This window comes from Onychostoma macrolepis, chromosome 23 (assembly GCF_012432095.1).
Source record: "Onychostoma macrolepis isolate SWU-2019 chromosome 23, ASM1243209v1, whole genome shotgun sequence".
Taxonomy (NCBI): Eukaryota; Metazoa; Chordata; class Actinopteri; order Cypriniformes; family Cyprinidae; genus Onychostoma; species Onychostoma macrolepis.
The window spans coordinates 10,815,412-10,835,273 of record NC_081177.1 but is presented as its reverse complement, the minus strand read 5'-3'; the positions used below and the strand labels follow the sequence as shown (position 1 = coordinate 10,835,273).

Sequence of the window (19,862 nt, the reverse complement as noted above, 5' to 3'; positions counted from 1 at the left end):
AATACGTCAAATGATATTTGCAAGACTAATAAAATGACCTCAAATTAATTGTAGTTAGTGTAACAAACAACATGACTCCTTAACACATCTATTAGTGATATGAACTGGTTAAGTTTTATATATGATGCAATAATCATATGATCGTGTCAAAATTAAAATATGAACTTTTATTTTATTATCTTTTTAACAGATGTTTTTGTCTCAGTGGTTGGTTTTAGACTTAATACTGACACGTAGGTGTAAAAATATTTTGTTTACTGATAATACACTCATATATATATATATATATATATATATATAATACACATTAGAAAAACAATATAGGCTTATATATAGCTATTATTATGACGGCTGGGCATGTGATATAAACATGGTGGCGCTCGTGAGGGAGCGACCTCTTCATGTAGAATAAAACAGCTGATACATAGCCTAATTAAAAGCCTGTTCATTTCTTTGTGTAAAAACCTTTTTTAATTAGTAAAAATACTGAGTGCACCTTTAAAATGTGACGCTCGTATTGTTGTTGACAATACATTTTAACCATTATAAACTGTTTTAGGCAATTTAATCAGTTGATTGATATGATCATATGATACATGTTTAACATTTAAGGGAAGATGTGTGTGTGCTGCAACCAGATTTCAAAATAGGTTAGGATTTTAAAATAAATCTAACCACAGTTTTAGCGTAAACCGATGGTTTCTGTACTAGGCTCACTAGCTCAGCCTCTTCTGAATTAAGGGGTGGGGTGCACTTACAGAGGAGGATCACTTATACACAGTCGACTTCTCATATCCGTGTGCTGTTGCTTGGACAGATAGCATCCAAGGTTTCCTGCACGCTAGTCTTGACATTTTGACCAGAGGTAACGTTAAGCGTCTTTATTTCTCACTGATGTTTTCTCGACAGGCGCGCGACACCTCTGATTCAACAACGTTAACGGAAATTTTTCGAGTAAACTCGAGATTGAAGCTAATGTCTCACTTTCTCTTCGCTTATAAGGAGTACTTGTTGTTTGTTATCTTAAGTAATTAGTTTTAACTGGAAATCCTCGAAATTGCACGCGTTGTGTAATTTAGTTAACCCAGTGAATAGTCACGTTGTTTCCTCTCCTTCGCGATTTTCTTGTGTCGTAGTTTGAATTTCAAGTCTTTTCTGAAAGAGCGAGGGCCTAAAAGTCTTCAAAACTTCAGACGTTTTGGTGTGTTTTTTTTTTAACGCGCGAAACCTTGTGTTTTATCAGATATAAAATACCATCATGTAAAGCCTTCTAAAGTTAAGGATTTGGTTAAGAAAGACGACGTTTGTATAACCCACGAAGACGAGGATTATCAGGAAAAAGAAATAAATTAACGTTATTGTTGAACGTCGTCATACTCAGAAACTTTATTTACATATTTATTATTTATTTACAACTAGCTTAGCAACTCGGTCAAAGAAGGTGTAGCCTTTAAAAGCCAATTTGACCGTAAACATTCACAATTTATTTAAAACGTCAAACTGAACTCGTCTCGTGACTGCGGGCGGATGAGGTAATAACGACAGTTTCACCTTTCACACGGTTTTACTTTGTTTCTTAAGACATGCCAACAGTTTTAGCATTTCTAATGTTAAATTTTACCTGATTAATTTCCTTTTTTGGGTTTGGTTAAAGAGAATGAGGACTACTATTATGTTAGGCCTTAGTGTCCAAAACCAACATTTTACCTTCGTTTATTTTGACTATAGTCATTTTGTTCACTTTTTTACATATAATAATAATAATAATAATAATAATAATAATAATAAACGTGGTTAATCTTTTGTTTGTATCTTGAGTTACTGTCCAGTGATACTTTGTCCTGTAAGAACTAACATCACACACTGGATGAGACATTAACCACTCAGAAAAATTATTTTGGAGTTATTTCAAGTAATTTTGTGATGTTAGTCATGAGGTCAAGCATAATATGTCCACCCTGAAAAATCTTGGAGTAAAGAATCTTATCTATCTATCTATCTATTTATTTATTTATTTATTTATTTTTAAAGGTTATAGTCATCTATACAATTGTCTTTTTGAGTCATATTACTTTGTAATCTTTCACATTTCATCTTTACATATTCTTGCCCTTTGACATTATTTTAGTTTCTTGGTTTTTTTTATTTTATGGTTTCTTTGTTACCTGAAAAGGATATTTGACTTCAAGTAATATACAGTTAATTATTAGCCTCATACACTGACCTATATATTGTTTCTGTATTTTTAACCTTGCAGGTATTATGGGCAGTGTGGTCATTTACTTTCGTTTGTGTTTTTACCTTTATTTTTCCATAGGATTTAATTGAAAAGCACCATGGCTGTAGAAGGTGGAGCGAAATGTATCAAATACCTGCTCTTTTTCTTTAATTTAATCTTCTGGGTGAGTAACAAATAATACCTGTATTATTTCACATCACATTTTGCATTAGCTAAGGCATGTGTTATAACTGCTGACCCATTTTCCTGAATTATAGTTGGCTTATTGCATGTTTTCTGGAGACTTTTTTGTGAAAGATTTATATGAAACGCTTTCCTAACTCTCCCTTTTTACAATTCATGCTGCTTCATTTTGACTTTAGTTTATTGAGGTGCTTTGACATAAAAAGGAGAAATAAAATGAACAGGTTTTTTCTTTACTTCTCATATAAGTCTTGTGGTATTTCACAATTCCTCCTCCCCCTCTCAAAACCACCAAACAAACTTTTTAGTGTTCGTAGTAACTATGACAGTCAAGGAGTAAAAAAAAATTGTGACTCAGAGTGGAAAGCCAAAAACTTTCACAAAATTCAGGAATGCGTGTTTTCTGGCTTACTCAGATGACAGGAATACAGTCATTTAGTGTTGGCGTGTAGATCAACCTTGGCTGTTTCAAAGACCAATCACTCACGAGCACGGGTTTTTACTCAGGAACTGGGCAAACCTTTGCATTACATGCTTAAAGCTAATGAGAATGTTGTGGTGAACTCAATTTCATTTAATTACCATCCTAACTTGTAGAAAGACACAACCGCTTCAAGGCATAAAATTAAAGTGTGCTTAATGCAGAAATTTAGTTTTGTTGTTAACACTTCGCTGTTAGTTGACTTTGGGGATTAAAGTGTTTATGGCTGTCCTTCAGCAGCTCGCTGATAATGCAGGCTTCCTTTTAGGTCATGGAAAATAGCACTCGCTTTATCCCAGCAAGTTTGTTTGATCACACAACGCACTGCTTTTTCATGCAATCAACTTGTGCTGTTGGTGTTGACATTGTTTGGTGTCTAAGTATTCCCTGGTGTAAATATGCGCACCAAGCACTCTGTTTAAAGTGTAACCTAAGCATTTAGTTGTATGTTTTCTGAAAGAAAAAAAGCATTCTTGCATGTACAGCACTCTATTCTTCAAATTGACAACATAGTTGCTAATGGCCATGTACTTGTATGAGCTGACAGATTGTTTTTCACCCAAACTCTGATGGGGATGTGCACAAGGCCACAAGCTCATTTTAGCACCTATATCATCTATGCTTCCTGTGATTAGACAAGCGCACTGAAATTAGTTTCTGTTATGCTGTAAGGATATTTAATTTCCTAAAGTACATTTGAGCATTATGTATATAATTATAGGAAGGAATTATTTAGTTATCTGTCTTGAAGTTGCGATTGCAGTGGCCATTTTAAGCACTTTCTGGGATTCACCTCACCTTATTTTTGTTACGTTTTATATTTAATTTTCTGTTTATTCTAGTGTACCCCACAGTACTTGAACGGTTTACTCAGAAACTTGGCGAAAATCCTTAATGAGGATTATAATTATAATTTAAATAAATGATTTGTGGCACAGGAAATATTACTTTAGTTATGGTATTCAGCGAACATCAAAATAAATGAGATGTTTTTAAAAATATATTTCCACAATCAGAAAAAAGTGTAGAGATCAGATGGGTTTAAAAACAGTACACGTGTGGAACTAATGTAACTTTCCCAGGGAAATTTCTTTGTGTGATTCTTAATTGTAATGTTTGAAAGCACAAAACAAGGGATCTGATGTGTTACGATGTTTAATTTTTTAAATAATAATGTTAAATAATAAGTTTTTTTATTTATTTCGCTTTTGCTGCATTTCCTGATACAAACCAAACATTCAGCCATTAACAATTCCAGTGATTTTGAGAATTACAGTTGTTTGCTTTGCAGCAACAAAATTTTTAACAAAAAAAAAAAAAAATCTGGAAAAACTACTCTGTGGAGCTTTGTACTATGATCTCTTATATTTCTCTGTGAAAGCAAGAACAATTTAAAAGTTCAGTCTCACTCATGTGATTGATCTTCCTATTTGTGACAGCATCATGTGACTTTCCCCATATGAGTATCAACGTTCATCAGTGACACATTCAGTAAAAACAAAAGCAAAAATGCCAAAGGCCAACTGGAAAATGGGCTGATAATAGACAATTAAACACCACTCCTTATTGTCATGTGTTTCTTTATGTAATAGACATTCTTGGCAATTTCAACGTATATCTTTTTCACTTAGCAGGATTCATCCTCCTGTTGTTTTATCTTTGACAGTTTTGTTCAGGTACCTGCTGCTACTTGTTACCTTCAAATATTTACACGGGTGTTGCTTTGTATGTTATCTGGATCAGTATAGTCATAAAAGTTGACTTGGGTTGTTGACTTGCTGTGAGACATCCATATATTCCTTCATTTGTACAGCCGACTTATACGTATTATTAAACATCCTTTATACTTTGCTCAGCTGCGCCGATCAGTCATACTTTACTTAAGAGACATTTACACAGTACTTTACCTGTGTGATAATGATGGTGCGTAACTAATTTCCTGATTGCTGACTTTACATAGCATGATGAATAGATATTTCAAGCCATCACCAATGGCAAATTACTGTACTGAAATTTGCTATGACTCGCATAGTTCTAATAACTTACCCACACCTAGTTACAACTACCTTTTTATTTTTCCTTTAATGCTAACACAAACATCCTACAGTCAGAATCAGGGTTAGGGAACAGAGTAATGAAATAAGTTATGGTACCATTTCTTTTCTTTACATCTTTAGCGGAAAACAACACTTAAAAATTCCTAGTTGATATTAATTACTAAATTGAAAAGATAGGGTTACACTTTATTTTAAGGTGTTGATGTTAGTGTAATTATACATGTAAATACTGAGTGATATTAATTAACTACGTGTACTTACTTAGGTTAAACGTATCTATAAAGCTCACCAAAATCTTAATTGAGACATTTTTAGTTCACAAGATATTGGTTTCAGTACAAAAAGTTATGTTAAAATAAAATATTAATCTCTCTCACAAAAATATATAGTTTTATTTTAAATGACAAAAGCATTTAAATTAAGATATACATCATTAATTTCAAAAGGTTTGGCTGTTTAAGGTACATTTTTGTACCCTTTAAGCACACCCCTGTTCCCATTAAGCCCACATCATGTTTTATTAAAAATTCTTGTTTATTTTAAGGAAACGTTTTAAAGAATAATTGTAAAAATATATATTTTTGAAGGTACAAAGTCAATCACAAAAAAACAGAACACAAGCAACAAGGCATTCAGTTTGATCAGTTATATATTCATAATGAAGTGTCATCTAAGCACATTGCAACATCTATACTAGTCCACGTTCAGCTAAGTAACACATTCAAAAATCAAAAACAAACCAATCAAATTCATGGGGATAAACACAGAAACTAGCCTCATTATGAAAACTCTTGTTAAATGGATGTCAGCTTATCTATATTCTCTTAAGGCTGGAGAACACTACACGATTTTTGCCACGATTTTCCACAGATTTACAGTCTGGAGAAGTTGATGCTAGTTGCCAAAGTTCAGAGCCAGTCTGCAGATTTGAGTTGACAGAATCCATAGAAAATCGATTAACTTAACTTAAAGTGACAACCATCAGTTAATATTTAAAGTCTGTTTATGAAGTATTTACATCGACGTTCGATGTGGAAGAGCTTAAAGAGAGCACACTGAGCTTAACTGGAGCAGCAACAATTTTTAATAAATTTCATGCAATATTTATTAATGACAGGATTTTGTTTAATATATAGTCTTAAGTCATGTATTAAGTTCATATATATTTTAATATGAATAAACTATTATTAACCATCTATGAAATTATACTTTTTCTTATTGATTTCACACTGAAGCTGTGATTTTCATAGTAGTGCACCCTTTAAGCTCACCTTAAAATAGAATGAAATCTTTAAAAATTACAGCACTGTAAAATGACAGACCAGCAATAAACTGTCAATTTATAATATTATGGATGTAAAAGTACGAGCCAGTAATGCCTGTGAAGTAATATGTTAGTGTAGCACACAATCTTATACAGCTAGTCAGCTAACTGTGTTCTGTAGCATCTGCGCTGTGTTGCTAAAACTATCTTTTGGATCTAATGTAATTATATCCCACATCCAAGTTCCAGGTTATAATATGCAAAAGTCTGAACATTAATCTCTTAATTTTACAATAAGTAGTGAAATTTACCCAAAATAAAAGCTTAAACATCTAAAAAAAAAAAAAAATGCACATTTAAGGGTCTCCACTTTTGGTGAAATTTTTTTAGACCGCTTTCAAAATGGCCGCCAGACAGTGTGAACACATGAGGCCCATATCTCAGCGTGCAATGATCTGATTGACTTGAAATTATAGGAGGTATATAGTAACAAACACATCAGTTGGTTAAGACATCAAGTGGGATAATACAATTTTTTTTCTTTCTATAATCTGATCTCAGAAATGGAAGTGTGCTTAATAGGTACGTTTAGAATTTAATAAATACTTTTATTTCATTTGACTCTTTGAGCTAATTTAAGAATGCAAGCACATGACTTATGGCTTCTGTCTTGAGGTTCCAGTTCCTCTTTTTGGGTCTCTTTTTCATTGTCATTCTTCTGTTTCAGTTTTTATGATTACAAATAAGTGACTGTTGTAAGTTTAAAAATGTAACCAATGTTATTTGCAGGTTAATGTCAGTTTAACTACAGAATGAGGAATAACTCCATTATAATAGAAGAGTCTTTTAAAGTCACTGTTTTTCCTCTCACTTCCTCTCTCTTTCTCGTATCCCTAGCTGTGTGGCCTGGCCTTAATAATTCTGGGGTTATTGGCTAAAGTTTCTATCAACACCACGGTTGTCACCAAAGGATACTCTGGGTCTCCTCTAGTGCTCCTAGTGGTGGGAGTCGTCATCTTATTCATCGCATTCTTTGGCTGCTGTGGTGCCTGGAAGGAGAATTATTGCATGGTCACAACGGTAAGAATGTGTGATGAAAATATTCATGTTCTATCTGTGCATATAATGAGATTCAGGAATTCAAGTAAATGTAATTTAATTGATAGATGCAAACAGATGAAGCAACCCTGTTTATTCTTAATGCTTCGGTATTAGATCACTCTCATTGTAAACAAAGACCTAGTCACCATGTATGACATGCATTTTGCTTTTATTTGTTAGGTTTGCTTTGATCTTATTTTACCCTATGCAGAAGTCAGCTGTCAAAAATGCACATACAGTGTGTGCAGAATTATTAGGCAAGTTGATATTCTGGTCATATTTTTTTTCCAAGAACATTTGACCAATTCCAAACCACATCAATCTTAATAACTACTATTGATTTTGTATTTAATAATTTATAAGTGATATATAATTGTCCATGAAGGCTGATAGTCATAAACTTCTTATTTCAGGTGTGCAGAATTATTAGGCAGGTTTTCCTTTACAGATAAAATGAGCCAAAAGAGATTGAACTCAAGAATAAAGTTAAAATTATTAAATGCCCATGAGAAGGATGCAATACTAATGCAATAATAGAGTTAGCAAAGTTAAGGCATGACCATTGGGCAGCGAAATGCTCATTGGGTCAGCAAGGTCAGAAAAAACAGGTGGAGAGGAAAAGACACATGTTAACTGCAAAAGAATTAAGAATTAAGGTGAAGAATTAGGTGAGAAACCATCAGGAACCATTTAGTCTCCAGCACCATCATTTTCCAGAACTGCAACCTTCCTGGAGTCTCCAGAATTACAAGGTGTCAGGTTCTCAGAGACTTTGCTTGGGTAAAAAATTCTTTAAAATGGCCCTCACTTAATAAGAATAACATGCTGAAGTGTTGTGAAATGCATGAAGGCTGATTTTGTATAGGATTTATGGACGGATAAGTTGTGAGTGACTCTTGAAGGACCAGCATCACATCCTCTTGTACCACTGTTTAAAGAATTTATCTTCCAGAATCTGGCAGTAAGTTTTGGGAGCTCATTTTAGTTAATCTCCTATCCTGAAAAGTCTGTCTTGCGGGATTGATTAAAAATGAGCTCCTAAAACTTACTGCCAGATTCTGGAAGATAAATTCTTCAAACTGTGGCACAAGAGGATGTGATGCTGGTCCTTCAAGAGTCACTCTCAACTTATCTGTCCATAAAGCCTATAAAAAATCAGTCTTCGTGTATTTCACAACACTTCAGCATGTTATTCTTAAGTGAGAGTCATTTAAAATATTTTTTTACCCAAGCAAAGTCTCTGAGAACCTGACACATTCCACTTCTGGAAACTCCAGGAAGGTTGCAGTTCTGTAAAATGGTGGTGCTGGAGACTAAATGGTTCCTGATGGTTTCTCACCTAATTCTTGACATTAATTCCTAATTCTTTTGCAGTTAACGTGTTTTCTTCTCCACCTGTTTTTTCTGACCCTGCTGACTCAATGAGCATTTTGCTGCCCAGTGGTCATGCCTTAACTTTCCTAATTCTATTATTGGATTAGTATTGCATCCTTCTCATGGGCATTTAATAATTGTTTTACTTTTATTCTTGAGTTCAATCTCATTTTTGGCTCATTTTATCTGTAAAAGAAAACCTGCCTAATAATTCTGCACACCTGAAATAAGGAGTTTTTAACTTTCAGCCTTCATGGGCAATTATATATCACTTATAAATGATTAAATACAACATTGATAGTAGTTACTAAGATTGATGTGGTTTGGAATTGGTAAAATGTTCTTGGAAAAAAAATATGACCAGAATATCAACTTGCCTAATAATTCTGCACACACTGTATATTTATATTTCCACATTTTTTTCAGATTTTAATATAAAAAACATTACATAATAAATTACATAAATGGTGAGTTTTCATTAAGTTGTGCATTAGTGTTATTTATTAGTTTCTAATTTAATTATTTAAATATTTTATTGCATGTCATACATTTATGTAAATAGATTAACATTAAAGATTTGGGAAATGTGTGTAAAATTATGAGTATTAATGGAAAAATTGGTAAAAAAGACAATTTAATGATAAAATCTGGCATGTACTGGGGTAGTAGACAATGTTAACATGTAAATGTATACAAGTGTACTTGTGAACATATACTGTTAACTGACTGAAATATGAAGTTTATATGTGGGGTTAAGTTTAGTGGTGAAGCACACTAATATAAGTGCACGCTTACCGGTGAGGAGCGTGTTTAAGGATACTCTGGCCAAGCTGTGAAACTGACGTCATCAGAGAAGGAATGCCATTCCAGAATGGAAGCCAATGTTCAGATTTTGATGACTTTGATTACCAAGACAAACCTTTTTTTTTTTTTTTTTTTCAGTAGATTAACTTGCACGGATTAATTGTTCACCTCAAGACTAGCAATGTGTGCTAAAAAATTAAATAGTGTAAATTTTGATTTCATGCAGACTTTAAATATTGTCCAAGTAACTTGGTACACATTTACACTATTGCACTACATCTATGCTTTTTTTCCCAGTAAGTTGCTGCTGATGCATTTGCTTACACACTGACTGCTGTAAAGCTGACATGGTCAACACATGGCCAACAGGACAAACCAGATTCCTTTTTATACAACGCTTAATTTGAAGAATAGATGTGTATCTGCATATTTGACTAAAATGGAAATCAAACAGTTACAATGAACTGATGCCTCAGAATGTGCCACTTTATGCCTACAAAAATATAGTAGCACAGCACCTACCAGCTCTAAATAAAATCATTAAACTCTTTGAAATGCTATTCCTAGTTATGGAATATGAAATACTATTCCTAGTTATGGAATATGAAATGCTATTCCTAGTTAAATCACCTTTACCAGTCACCTGTTTATTCTTTCCTAGTTTGCTGTTATTCTCTCCCTTATCATCATCGTTGAAATTGGAGCTGCCATCGCTGGATATGTATTGCGTAGGAACGTAAGCACTCTTCTCATTGGCGCTTCATTTTTATTAATCTGTTTCCTAGTACCATTTGGCTAATAATAATTTCTCTTTGTCTGCAGCTGACTGATGTGCTGAATAAAGCCTTTGACGGCATGATCACAGGATACAATGAAACAGACAACCGTGAAGCCATTGATGCCATACAGCAACAGGTTAGTAAACCCATACCTCTTATATTTTGGCTGTGCTGCTTGTCCAAACAAGGCCTGTGATCCTGCTTCGGTGACATGATCGTGTCTCAAGAGTTTCTCCAATTTTTGTTTGCTCAGTGGCATCTGTTGACACTAAACCGACATCCTGCTTCCTCTTGTGCTGTCATGTGGCCAATTGCTTAATGATTTATTTATAAATATATATATATATATATATATATATATTAGTGCTGTAAAATGATTAATCGCGATTAATCAATCACATCCAAAATAAAAGTTTTTGTTTACATAATAAATAAATACAGTACACATACATATATTATGTATATATAAATACACACACACAGTATATATTTTGAAAATAGTTACATGTATATATTTATATTATTATTATTTTATATATAAATAGATTTAGTATATAAACAACATTTTTCTTAAATATATACATGCATGTATTTGTATTTATATATACATAATAAATATACACAGTACACACTCATTTTATTTTTATTTTCGATGTTTGACAGCACTAATATATATATATATGACAGCAGGCCTAAAGACTGCTGCAGTGCTCACATGAACGCTCCCGATAAAATTATTTAGGCTAAGCACTAACATTCACAAACCACTGTTCACTGTTATTTTTAACAGAAAAGGCCATTGTGTTCCTGAAATCAACAGATATGTCTGTGGTTGTCTACATTGCTCAACGTGGCAAAGACGTGTTATAAATAAAAACTGCCCATGCTTGCGCATGTTAAACATTTTTATGTTATATTAGTAGTTTTTGTGCAATAGATGAATAACAATTTATGTTTTTAGATATTTTGTGTTTATATTTTATTTGCCCACATCCCGCACACACACAAGTCTCTACCCACCCGCGCTCGCCCATCAAGTGTTGTCCCGCGCCACACTCTGCTGCGTTGGGTCCCGCGAGAGTGCAGGTCTCTACTCGGAAGGTGCCTGTTATAATGTTGTGATCGAGCCTCTGGATTCTGAGCATAACTTGTTTTTCTATAACAAACTAGACAAAAAAAAACATTAATGCCCTGGCAGTGGCAAATAGCTTTGGTTTTATATTTAATTTGATTTCATTAATACTTAACTGCTACTATGTAATGGGAATACTGCTGTAAAAAAAGCACCTTATTTGTTTAAAGTGTTTGCAAACAAATGTTACTGCACTTTTGTTCATATAGCAGCACTTTTAAAACACCCTTTCGAATTATTGAATTTTGCGCATAACAATCCGATTAATCGCAATTAAAAAATGTCTATCTATCTATCGATCTATGGTTTCTTACTAATCATAGAACTACTGACCACATTTACACCCTGCACACCTTAATCAATAAACACGTAAAACAGACCAAAAATGGAAAAATATTTGCATGTTTTATCGATTTCAAAAAAGCATTTGATTCTATTTGGCACGATGGATTATATTATAAGCTTTTATAAAGTGGTGTAGGGGGTAAAGTTTATGACATTGTAAAATCAATGTATTCAAACAACAAATGTGCAATACGAATTGGCAACAAACATACAGAATTCTTCACCCAGAAGAGAGGAGTGCAGCAGGGCTCTAGCCTGAGTCCAACACTGTTCAACATCTACATTAATGAATTAGCGGTGCAGTTGGAACAGTCTACAGCCCCTGGACTCACTCTACAAGACAAAAACATCAAGCTTTTGCTGTACGCAGATGATCTGGTGCTGCTGTCATCCACCCCACAGGGACAACAGCAGCACCTAGACCTGCTGGAGAACTACTGCTGGAGAACTACTGCCAGAACTGGGCCCTGGCAGTAAACCTCAAAAAGACCAACATTATGGTCTTTCAGAAAAAGCCCAGATGTCAGGAACACAGATACCAGTTCAATCTAGGCAGCACTGCCCTAGAACACACGATGCAGTACACTTACCTCGGCCTGATCATCACTGCATCGGGGAGTTTCAGTATGGCAGTGAATGCTCTCAAAGATCAAGCTCGAAGAGCTCTATACGCAATCAAGAAAAAATTCCAAAATATTGAAATACCGCTTCCAATTTGGTGTAAAATCTTTGATAGTGTGATTCAGCCCATAGCGCTGTATGGAAGTGAGGTATGGGGTCCACTCAGTAATCAGAGCTACACTAGATGGGACAGACATCCAACAGAAGCCCTACACACAGAATTCTGCAAAATGATCCTAAAATTACAAAGAAAAACACCCAATAATGCATGTAGGGCAGAATTAGGCCGATTCCCATTGATTATAAATATACAAAAAAGATCCCTCAAATTCTGGATGCATCTTAAATCGAGTCCCACAGAATCGCTACATTTTAAAGCACTACAAACCCAAGAACTGAACCCCGAAAAGTGTCCACTCAGTCAGCTGGTTCTGAGACTTACTAACCTGACTAACTCTACTAACACTAACCAGTCTCAGACCAGCACTGCTTCTCACCCAAACATCAAAATAAATCAAATTATCAAACAATCTAAAAATGTATATTTGGAACATTGGGATGAACAAGAGACTAAAACACAAAGTAAATTACAACTATATCGGACCATAAAATCAAATTATGAATTAGAAGATTATCTCCAGAGTGTCAGAGACACAAAGCAGAGACAGATCCTGACCAAGTACAGGCTCAGTGAGCACAGACTAGCCAGACACAGAAAGAGCTGGTTACCCAGAGAGCAAAGAGTGTGTGCTCACTGTGAGACAGGAGAGATCGAGACAGAGACGCACTTCCTACTTCACTGTCATAAATGCATACAGTATCCATAAGAAACCTCTACTTCAAAAAACTCACCAACTTAATAAAGAACTTTACAGCCATTAGTGAAACAGATCAAATAAAGATAATACTAGGAGAGGGACAGACAGCAGCACTGGCTGTGAGATATGTGTGGATGTGCCACAGCCTGAGAGACAGCAGGTGAATGTACATAATGTGTGTAATATGTGTATTACGTCTGACCTCAAGGTGTTTCCCTACTGTCTACCATGGTGACCCTCAGCCTTGTGTGTTTGTGTTAAACACTGTGGTATGAAATGTTCACATAATAAGTTCTTATTTGTTACACTGTTTATTTAAGTTTATATTGTTATAAGGTTTTTATTCTATTATTTTGATCTTTTCATTGTTATTATATTTCTCCACGTATATTTCAAGCTTTGGCAATATTGTATTTTTTTACAGTCATGCCAATAAAGCAATATTGAATTTAATTGAATATATATATTTACAAAAAGACCAGTTAAATATGAATTTGTAATGTCTGTCTTGTAGTACAAGTGCTGTGGAGGAAACTCCTCTGATGATTGGTTGAAATCGAAATTCATCCCTACCAATTCAGTCCCAGACACCTGCTGTAAAAATAACACTAAGAATTGTGGTAATGGAGCTATCCACGATACCAACAAAATCTACACAGAGGTAAGACGCTTTTTATTTTTTGAAAGTGCACTTTGGCTGTCTCTTCTGTACTATGGCATTTTTACAAAGAAAATTTAATTTAGTGTCTTTTAAATTTACTTTTTTAAATGACACTGTTTCAAATTGTTTATTGGACAGAATATGTGGGATGTGCTATAAGCACTTAGGTTTTGTTTTTGTGTTTGTTTAACACAGGGATGTCAGCCCATTCTGGACAAATTTCTAAAGCAAAATATCCTGTGGCTCGCTGTGGGAGCTCTGGTCATTGCATTTGTGCAGGTAAGACCTGCAAGATTGGTTTTCCTATTATATGCACATCAATGCAAACTCCCCTTCTTCATACACTAACCAATAAATTTTTTATTTTTTTTTGTAGATCACAGGTATCGTGTTGTCCTGCATTCTGATGCGAGCCATCCGCAGCGGTTATGAGGTCATGTGATCACATCTGGTTACAGCACTTCATCCATTTCAGCACATCACTTAAAGCTCTTAAGAGACTGTTCAGGTGTTTTTAAAGCTATTATATAAATGCCAATTATTTTCCCCCTTGCTGTGTGAGTTGACAGTACTCATTTTCTTTGAGAATGAAATATCTATGACGTCTGTGCTTCTGTGAATAATCCAGTAGATTAGTCTCCTGTTAAATCTCTGATTTATACTTTAGACATTGTTTTAAACTTGATCTTTACTGCAGTGACATTCCTTTGGGTTACAGGACAACAATCAATGAATTACTGATATGCCAAATTTTATACATTTATAAAACATTCGTGTCAAAAAATAAGGAATAAAATGTTCTAAACAACCTTGTCCTTGTCTTAAATATAATGAATTTAAATATTAGTTATTTCAGTTTACTACTGTGTTGTTGATGAATCAGTGCTACCATAATGAGGGATGCAAACAGAGACCATAAAGTTTCAAGTCTTTTAATAGAAGTTCCAATCTTTTCATACTGCACTGACTATGTACTTTAACACCGAACCAAACAGCATTGCCTCTTTATATAAAAACAAAATAATGCAACACATTTGGCAACATATACAGATAACGGCATGAACTGCACCTCATTTGTACCTGTTCTTAAGTAAAAGGCACCTGTTAAAAGGCTGAAGAAGATCAAGTTATTTCAGAACTTGTCAAGACTCATTTAGCATAACATAAATGCCATGACCAAATAGCCCAGTGCTCACAGCAAACAGCTTCTTATTGGATAGGACAGGAACAAGGTGCAATATTGTTTGTAATCTTTAGAACTCAAAAATAAAAAATAAATGTAATTAAAATAAGTATATGCTGCATTATAGAACATAGCTTAATAATATATTAAGGAATACACTTTATCTCCAGTATTTTTAAAGGCTGTAAACCTCTCTTCAGTTTTGACATCAAATTTAAAACACAAAAATGGGTTTCTATAGTAAAACATTTTAAACAATTCGAGAGAGACTCTAGAAAAATGAATGCGATTAGGTGATGCTTGTCAGTGCAGGTTTTAAACAAAGGTACAAAATGTCTCAAAATGCAATTCACAAATGACTGTGCATGAACAACTGTTAGCAAAATAAATATTCAGAATGAAAATGTTTCAATATAAGACCAATGAGCTTTAATTCCAAATGGATGCATTTGGCAGATGTTCAGTGTGCTTTTTGTCTCAGACGTGGTTAGAACCTCTCCCAGTGTAAATGTACATCATTAATTACACACCCTGTCTATATGGGGGGAAAAAATGAATGAAATTATTAGACAAATTCCAGAATCCCGATGACGTTTTTCAATGGCCATGTCCCTCCTTACTGAAGTAAACAAAATTGGATACATCTTCAAGAAACACATTTTAAAGCATGTCACCCCTTTTAAAGAATAATTCCAACAAAAACCTAAAAAAATCCCTTCATTATGAAAGTAATGTGCGACTAAGCCAAAAGACTCATGGTAAAAAAAGCTTGTTGCGCTGTTTGGATTTGCATACACGAGTCTGTTTGTTCCCGCTGTGTTTTGCCTTTGGGTGTGGTGGTGGATAATCAGTGCTGGGCGTTCAGAAGAGAAGTCATCTACTTCCTCCAGAGGTCAGTGACGTGGGTGTTTAGGGAAGTTTATAGTTAGCAGTACCATACAGTGCAGATAGAGGGAGGTCTCGGACTCTGGTCAAACAGGAAGGAAATGGAACACCACAATGAATGTGCAACACAGTAACTGTCAAGTCGGTTTCAAAAGCACAACAGTGGTTTCTTCTGTGCTATTTGTTCATGCTATTCAACAAAAACCACTACAGACTAATTAAGAAACATTCAGGGTATTTTAAAGGAAAACTTTAGAGCACGTCTGTGCTCAAATACTGAATACTGTGCAGTGCACACTATACTTCAAAATATTGTGACTGTAATGGTTAATATAAATATGCTACACTGTTATCCCGTTTTCATCTTGTATTGTAAAAAAAAGTCATACAGTATCCTGTGCAATGCATTCAGTTGTACACAAGACTTTTTGTATTGTCTACAGCAGATTTGCATAGAGAAATGATGCAAATGAAATGTTATGTTTAAATATGCAAATAAGGCATACATTTCTAGAACAGAAAACTGCACCCTGGTAAAGCCAGGTTAAAAATTCTTATTTCACATTAAATTTAAATGTTTTTCACAGAGGGGATTTTGGACATCTGTTTTTAATCACTCCATAAATCTATAAAATACTATCAGCTGCCAGGAAATGTTTTTAGGAATAAAATGTTGTATAAAAGCAGACAAATAATATACTGTATAAACAAACCCTTATGTAAAAAAAACTTCAGAATATAGATAGCAATAAAACTGTAAAGTTCAGTGTATGTAAGTTCTATTGAGATTCTATTTCTGAAAAAAAAAAAAAGATAAGAAATCAGCCTTTAAAGATACGCTTTGTAATTGAAATAAACATACGGTACTGTACAATACAATAATGTGGCAAAAACAGAGTTGGGAAAATAATGTCCTGCTAAGTAAACTTTTACATTTACGTAACAGCTGTTACCTGTTTTGTTATTTTGTCACTTACAAATTACAATTACAAACAATAATTCCTGCTCTAAAGACGAGAATGGCTCGGAGTGGAAGTTTTCATCTAGTATGACCTGGCATGAATGCACTATAAAAGTAGCATGCTAGTTCGCTATTCTGAACATAGCCTTGATCTTATGGCTTGTGTACCTTTGAGGTGTGTTGAGAACTGCAACCACTGTGTGAGCCATTCCCGGCACTGTCCTGGACTCAGGCGGTCTGGATTCAGCCCTCTCATGTAACATGCCTAGCAGATGTGAAGTAAAAATATTCTTCAAAAATCACAAAATAAAGGCTGCTAACAGAATGTAACAGGCAAAATATGGAGTGACCTCTGACCTCTCTGAGCTCTGCGTCATTTAACTGATGCAAGCCTAATCGAACAATGGCACGATCAAGCTGCATGAGTTCAAAGGCGTGGCTGTTCAAGCGTCGACCAATCCAGAAGCCTGGGAGGCGGGGCGTCAGAAAGAGCAAAGCACAGAGGTGTCTCTGCAAATACATTTTAAACAAGACTAAAGACTAAGTACATTTGAAGTGAAGTTCATTGTTAAACTAGTCGATTATTTGGAGCTCACCATCTGATCTGCATACATTCTCTTGATGCCCAAGGGAGGTCCAGAGAACAAAGTTCTCACTGCATGGACATCAGACACCACAGGATGGATTCCACTTCGGACCTGCAGACACACATTTATAATTAATAAAAAGTCAAAATCTGAATAAAATAACTAACAAAGGCTATATTTTACACATGTAAAATAATGAATTAGCTCAGGCTACCTTACTGCAGAGCTCTGTAAGGCGGCTTTTGAGACGGCTGTCTTGGACCGATGTTGATGTGCTCTCCATCCCTTTGACTATAGCCCAGTGGTGCTGGGCTCTCTGGGTATGATACACCCCCTGAAACTCCACCATCTGCTGTGGGGTCCAGAAGTGCCGGATCAGAAGCTGGCGAGGATAGAGGTACCTAGAGGATGATGCAGGCATGTGATCAGCTAAGCACAAGAAAGACGAAAAACACCCCTCACCCCATTTAATAATAATAATAAACTATTATTATTATTATTCAAAATATTTTTATTTACATTTAAAAACTAATCAAAGAAACATATTACTATTGCAAAACAAATTACTGTGCTGTAAAATAAAAAGCTGAGTATATAATAAAATATTAATGAAAACAGTATTTCAATTGTGAAAATTAAATGAAAATAATATTATTGTACTGTAAAATAAAAATAATATTTAATAAAGTTATTCAGTGATTCAGTGTTTACTATTATTAAAATGGTAAAAATCTCATTTAAAACAACAAATTAAACTTAAATCATAAAAATAAAGAAATGTTAAAATTGCAATAAGACTATTATACTGAAAAAAGGGTATTAATAATAACAAACTACTATTGTTATTAAAATATTTAAATAGATTATTTTTATTTACATTTTAACAATTAAATAAAATATTATTGTAATATAGCTATGTATTAATTATAGTTATTATTATTTTTAATAATACCTAGCTATACTACAATAATAATAATAATAATTGTTATTATTGTTGTTGTTACTTTGCTATATTACAACAACAACAATAATAATAATAATAATAATAAATAATTATTACTTTAAAATGCATCCATTTTCACTCAGATTCATGTGGGTCATACGTCTCAGGTCAGAAATTTGTATAAATATAGAAAAATCACATCCTTGAAAATGGAAGTATCTCGGATCAATTAATGGAAGAGTAACAGATAATAAGGGAGACATTCAATATTCAATCAGTTTCAAAGATGCAAAAATAATTCATAATTGCTAAAAAGACAAAACACTGAATAATCAGCAGAGTAAGTTAGTAATACTCACATAAGGATGAAGACCAAATAGTTGGCAAAAGGAGGTATTGATATGATGACCAATGGAATGGCTTTGATTAAGTCCCTGCGGACCTGAAAGCAACACACAAAAATGATAACAATTTAATACAACTTATAACAGCAATATATCCCATAAATGTCTGCTTCAGTTCTTTGACTCACCTGCCTGATTTTCTCCATATCACGGTAAGGCAAATTCTGGTGCTCTATTCTTTCACTGAGCATGCGGGCTACGATTCTTCTCACTTCTTTACCATCTTGAAACAGGAGCCTGAAACCTTTACAGAAAATCATAAAACCTATATCATAACATATTTGGCAGTGATGGTTTGAGGATAAAAAAAAATCTGTAATAATTTGAAAGATTTATTATTCACTCTGACCTCTCATAAAAGTGTTATAAAGAACGTAAAATCGTGGAAAGCGACGTTGCAGGAATCTCTCATATTTCTCATTGGTCCATTTCAGACCGGACACAACGCTTCGACCAATCCCATGTCTGGCTTGTGAAGGAGAGTAGTGTCTAACAAACCACAAACTACTACAGACAGACAGACAGACATAAACAAATAAAGATGTTGTGTGATGTCACAGGGCAGGTACTGTATTTCCTGATGAACCCAATGCATTTTTTCTCTGGCCAACAACCGAAAGGAGGATAGACAATGAGAAATATTTCTCTTGGCCCCATTTGTATTATTTATGATGAAACGCCATCATCAATATAATTTCATAACGAGTCCATATGCAAAAACACCTAGCTGTATGGTATGAAAACCACTGCCTACATATGAGCGATCATTCTGAACTTGTTATAAATAGTACCTGGATTTTGTGGAAGCCAGTCTAGGTGTGCAGAGACTTGCTTTGACCCCGACAGGTCGTTTTCCGTACAGTAAGATCAAAGAAGCCCCGCGGCATACCCCTCTACAGGACAGCGCCATCTTGGACTGAGCAGCTGACAGTTCTACGAGGGCGTGTCTTCAGAGAATGGAATGCGGGCACGGCGCTGTGATTGGCTGCTTCAATAACCGCATCCATAGTAACCAATGCGCACCAAATATCTGTGTAGAT

At 34.5% G+C, this 19,862-nt stretch overlaps 2 protein-coding genes across 3 annotated transcripts; one reads left to right on the top strand and one right to left on the bottom strand.

Annotated features, from left to right (window-relative positions):
- Positions 1–717: 717 nt before the first annotated feature.
- Positions 718–14,668, top strand: cd63 (CD63 molecule). 2 transcript variants are annotated; one of them, XM_058763023.1, is made up of 8 exons: positions 718–865; positions 2,318–2,402; positions 7,122–7,304; positions 10,165–10,239; positions 10,326–10,418; positions 13,713–13,859; positions 14,055–14,138; positions 14,236–14,668. In XM_058763023.1, the coding sequence occupies exons 2-8, from the start codon at positions 2,337–2,339 to the stop codon at positions 14,299–14,301; spliced, it is 714 nt and encodes a 237-aa protein (XP_058619006.1). In that variant the 5' UTR covers positions 718–865; positions 2,318–2,336; the 3' UTR covers positions 14,302–14,668. The 2 variants fall into 2 exon arrangements, with proteins under 2 accessions (XP_058619006.1, XP_058619007.1); XM_058763024.1 differs by lacking the exon at positions 718–865 and adding an exon at positions 1,051–1,532.
- Positions 14,669–14,775: 107 nt separating this feature from the next.
- letmd1 (LETM1 domain containing 1) lies at positions 14,776–19,812 on the bottom strand. The gene is made up of 9 exons (XM_058763022.1): positions 19,614–19,812; positions 19,172–19,329; positions 18,951–19,066; positions 18,778–18,860; positions 17,690–17,876; positions 17,485–17,586; positions 17,246–17,398; positions 17,057–17,153; positions 14,776–16,009 (listed from the first exon to the last, which is right to left on the bottom strand). Exons 1-9 carry the CDS (start codon positions 19,730–19,732, stop codon positions 15,936–15,938), a joined length of 1,089 nt encoding a protein of 362 aa, XP_058619005.1. The 5' UTR covers positions 19,733–19,812; the 3' UTR covers positions 14,776–15,935.
- Positions 19,813–19,862: the final 50 nt, after the last annotated feature.

What these genes read in the sequence shown, in the direction of transcription:
- cd63 (XM_058763023.1), top strand. Translation starts at nt 2,337, where the DNA reads ATGGCTGTAGAAGGTGGAGCGAAATGTATCAAATACCTGCTCTTTTTC. An exon ending in TCTTTAATTTAATCTTCTGG is followed by an intron (nt 2,403 to 7,121) that starts GTGAGTAACAAA and finishes TCGTATCCCTAG; the next exon opens with CTGTGTGGCCTGGCCTTAAT. An exon ending in TGGTCATTGCATTTGTGCAG is followed by an intron (nt 14,139 to 14,235) that starts GTAAGACCTGCA and finishes TTTTTTTTGTAG; the next exon opens with ATCACAGGTATCGTGTTGTC.
- letmd1 (XM_058763022.1), bottom strand. Translation starts at nt 19,732, where the DNA reads ATGGCGCTGTCCTGTAGAGGGGTATGCCGCGGGGCTTCTTTGATCTTA. An exon ending in TTATAACACTTTTATGAGAG is followed by an intron (nt 19,067 to 19,171) that starts GTCAGAGTGAAT and finishes TTTTCTGTAAAG; the next exon opens with GTTTCAGGCTCCTGTTTCAA. An exon ending in ATGACGCAGAGCTCAGAGAG is followed by an intron (nt 17,154 to 17,245) that starts GTCAGAGGTCAC and finishes CACATCTGCTAG; the next exon opens with GCATGTTACATGAGAGGGCT.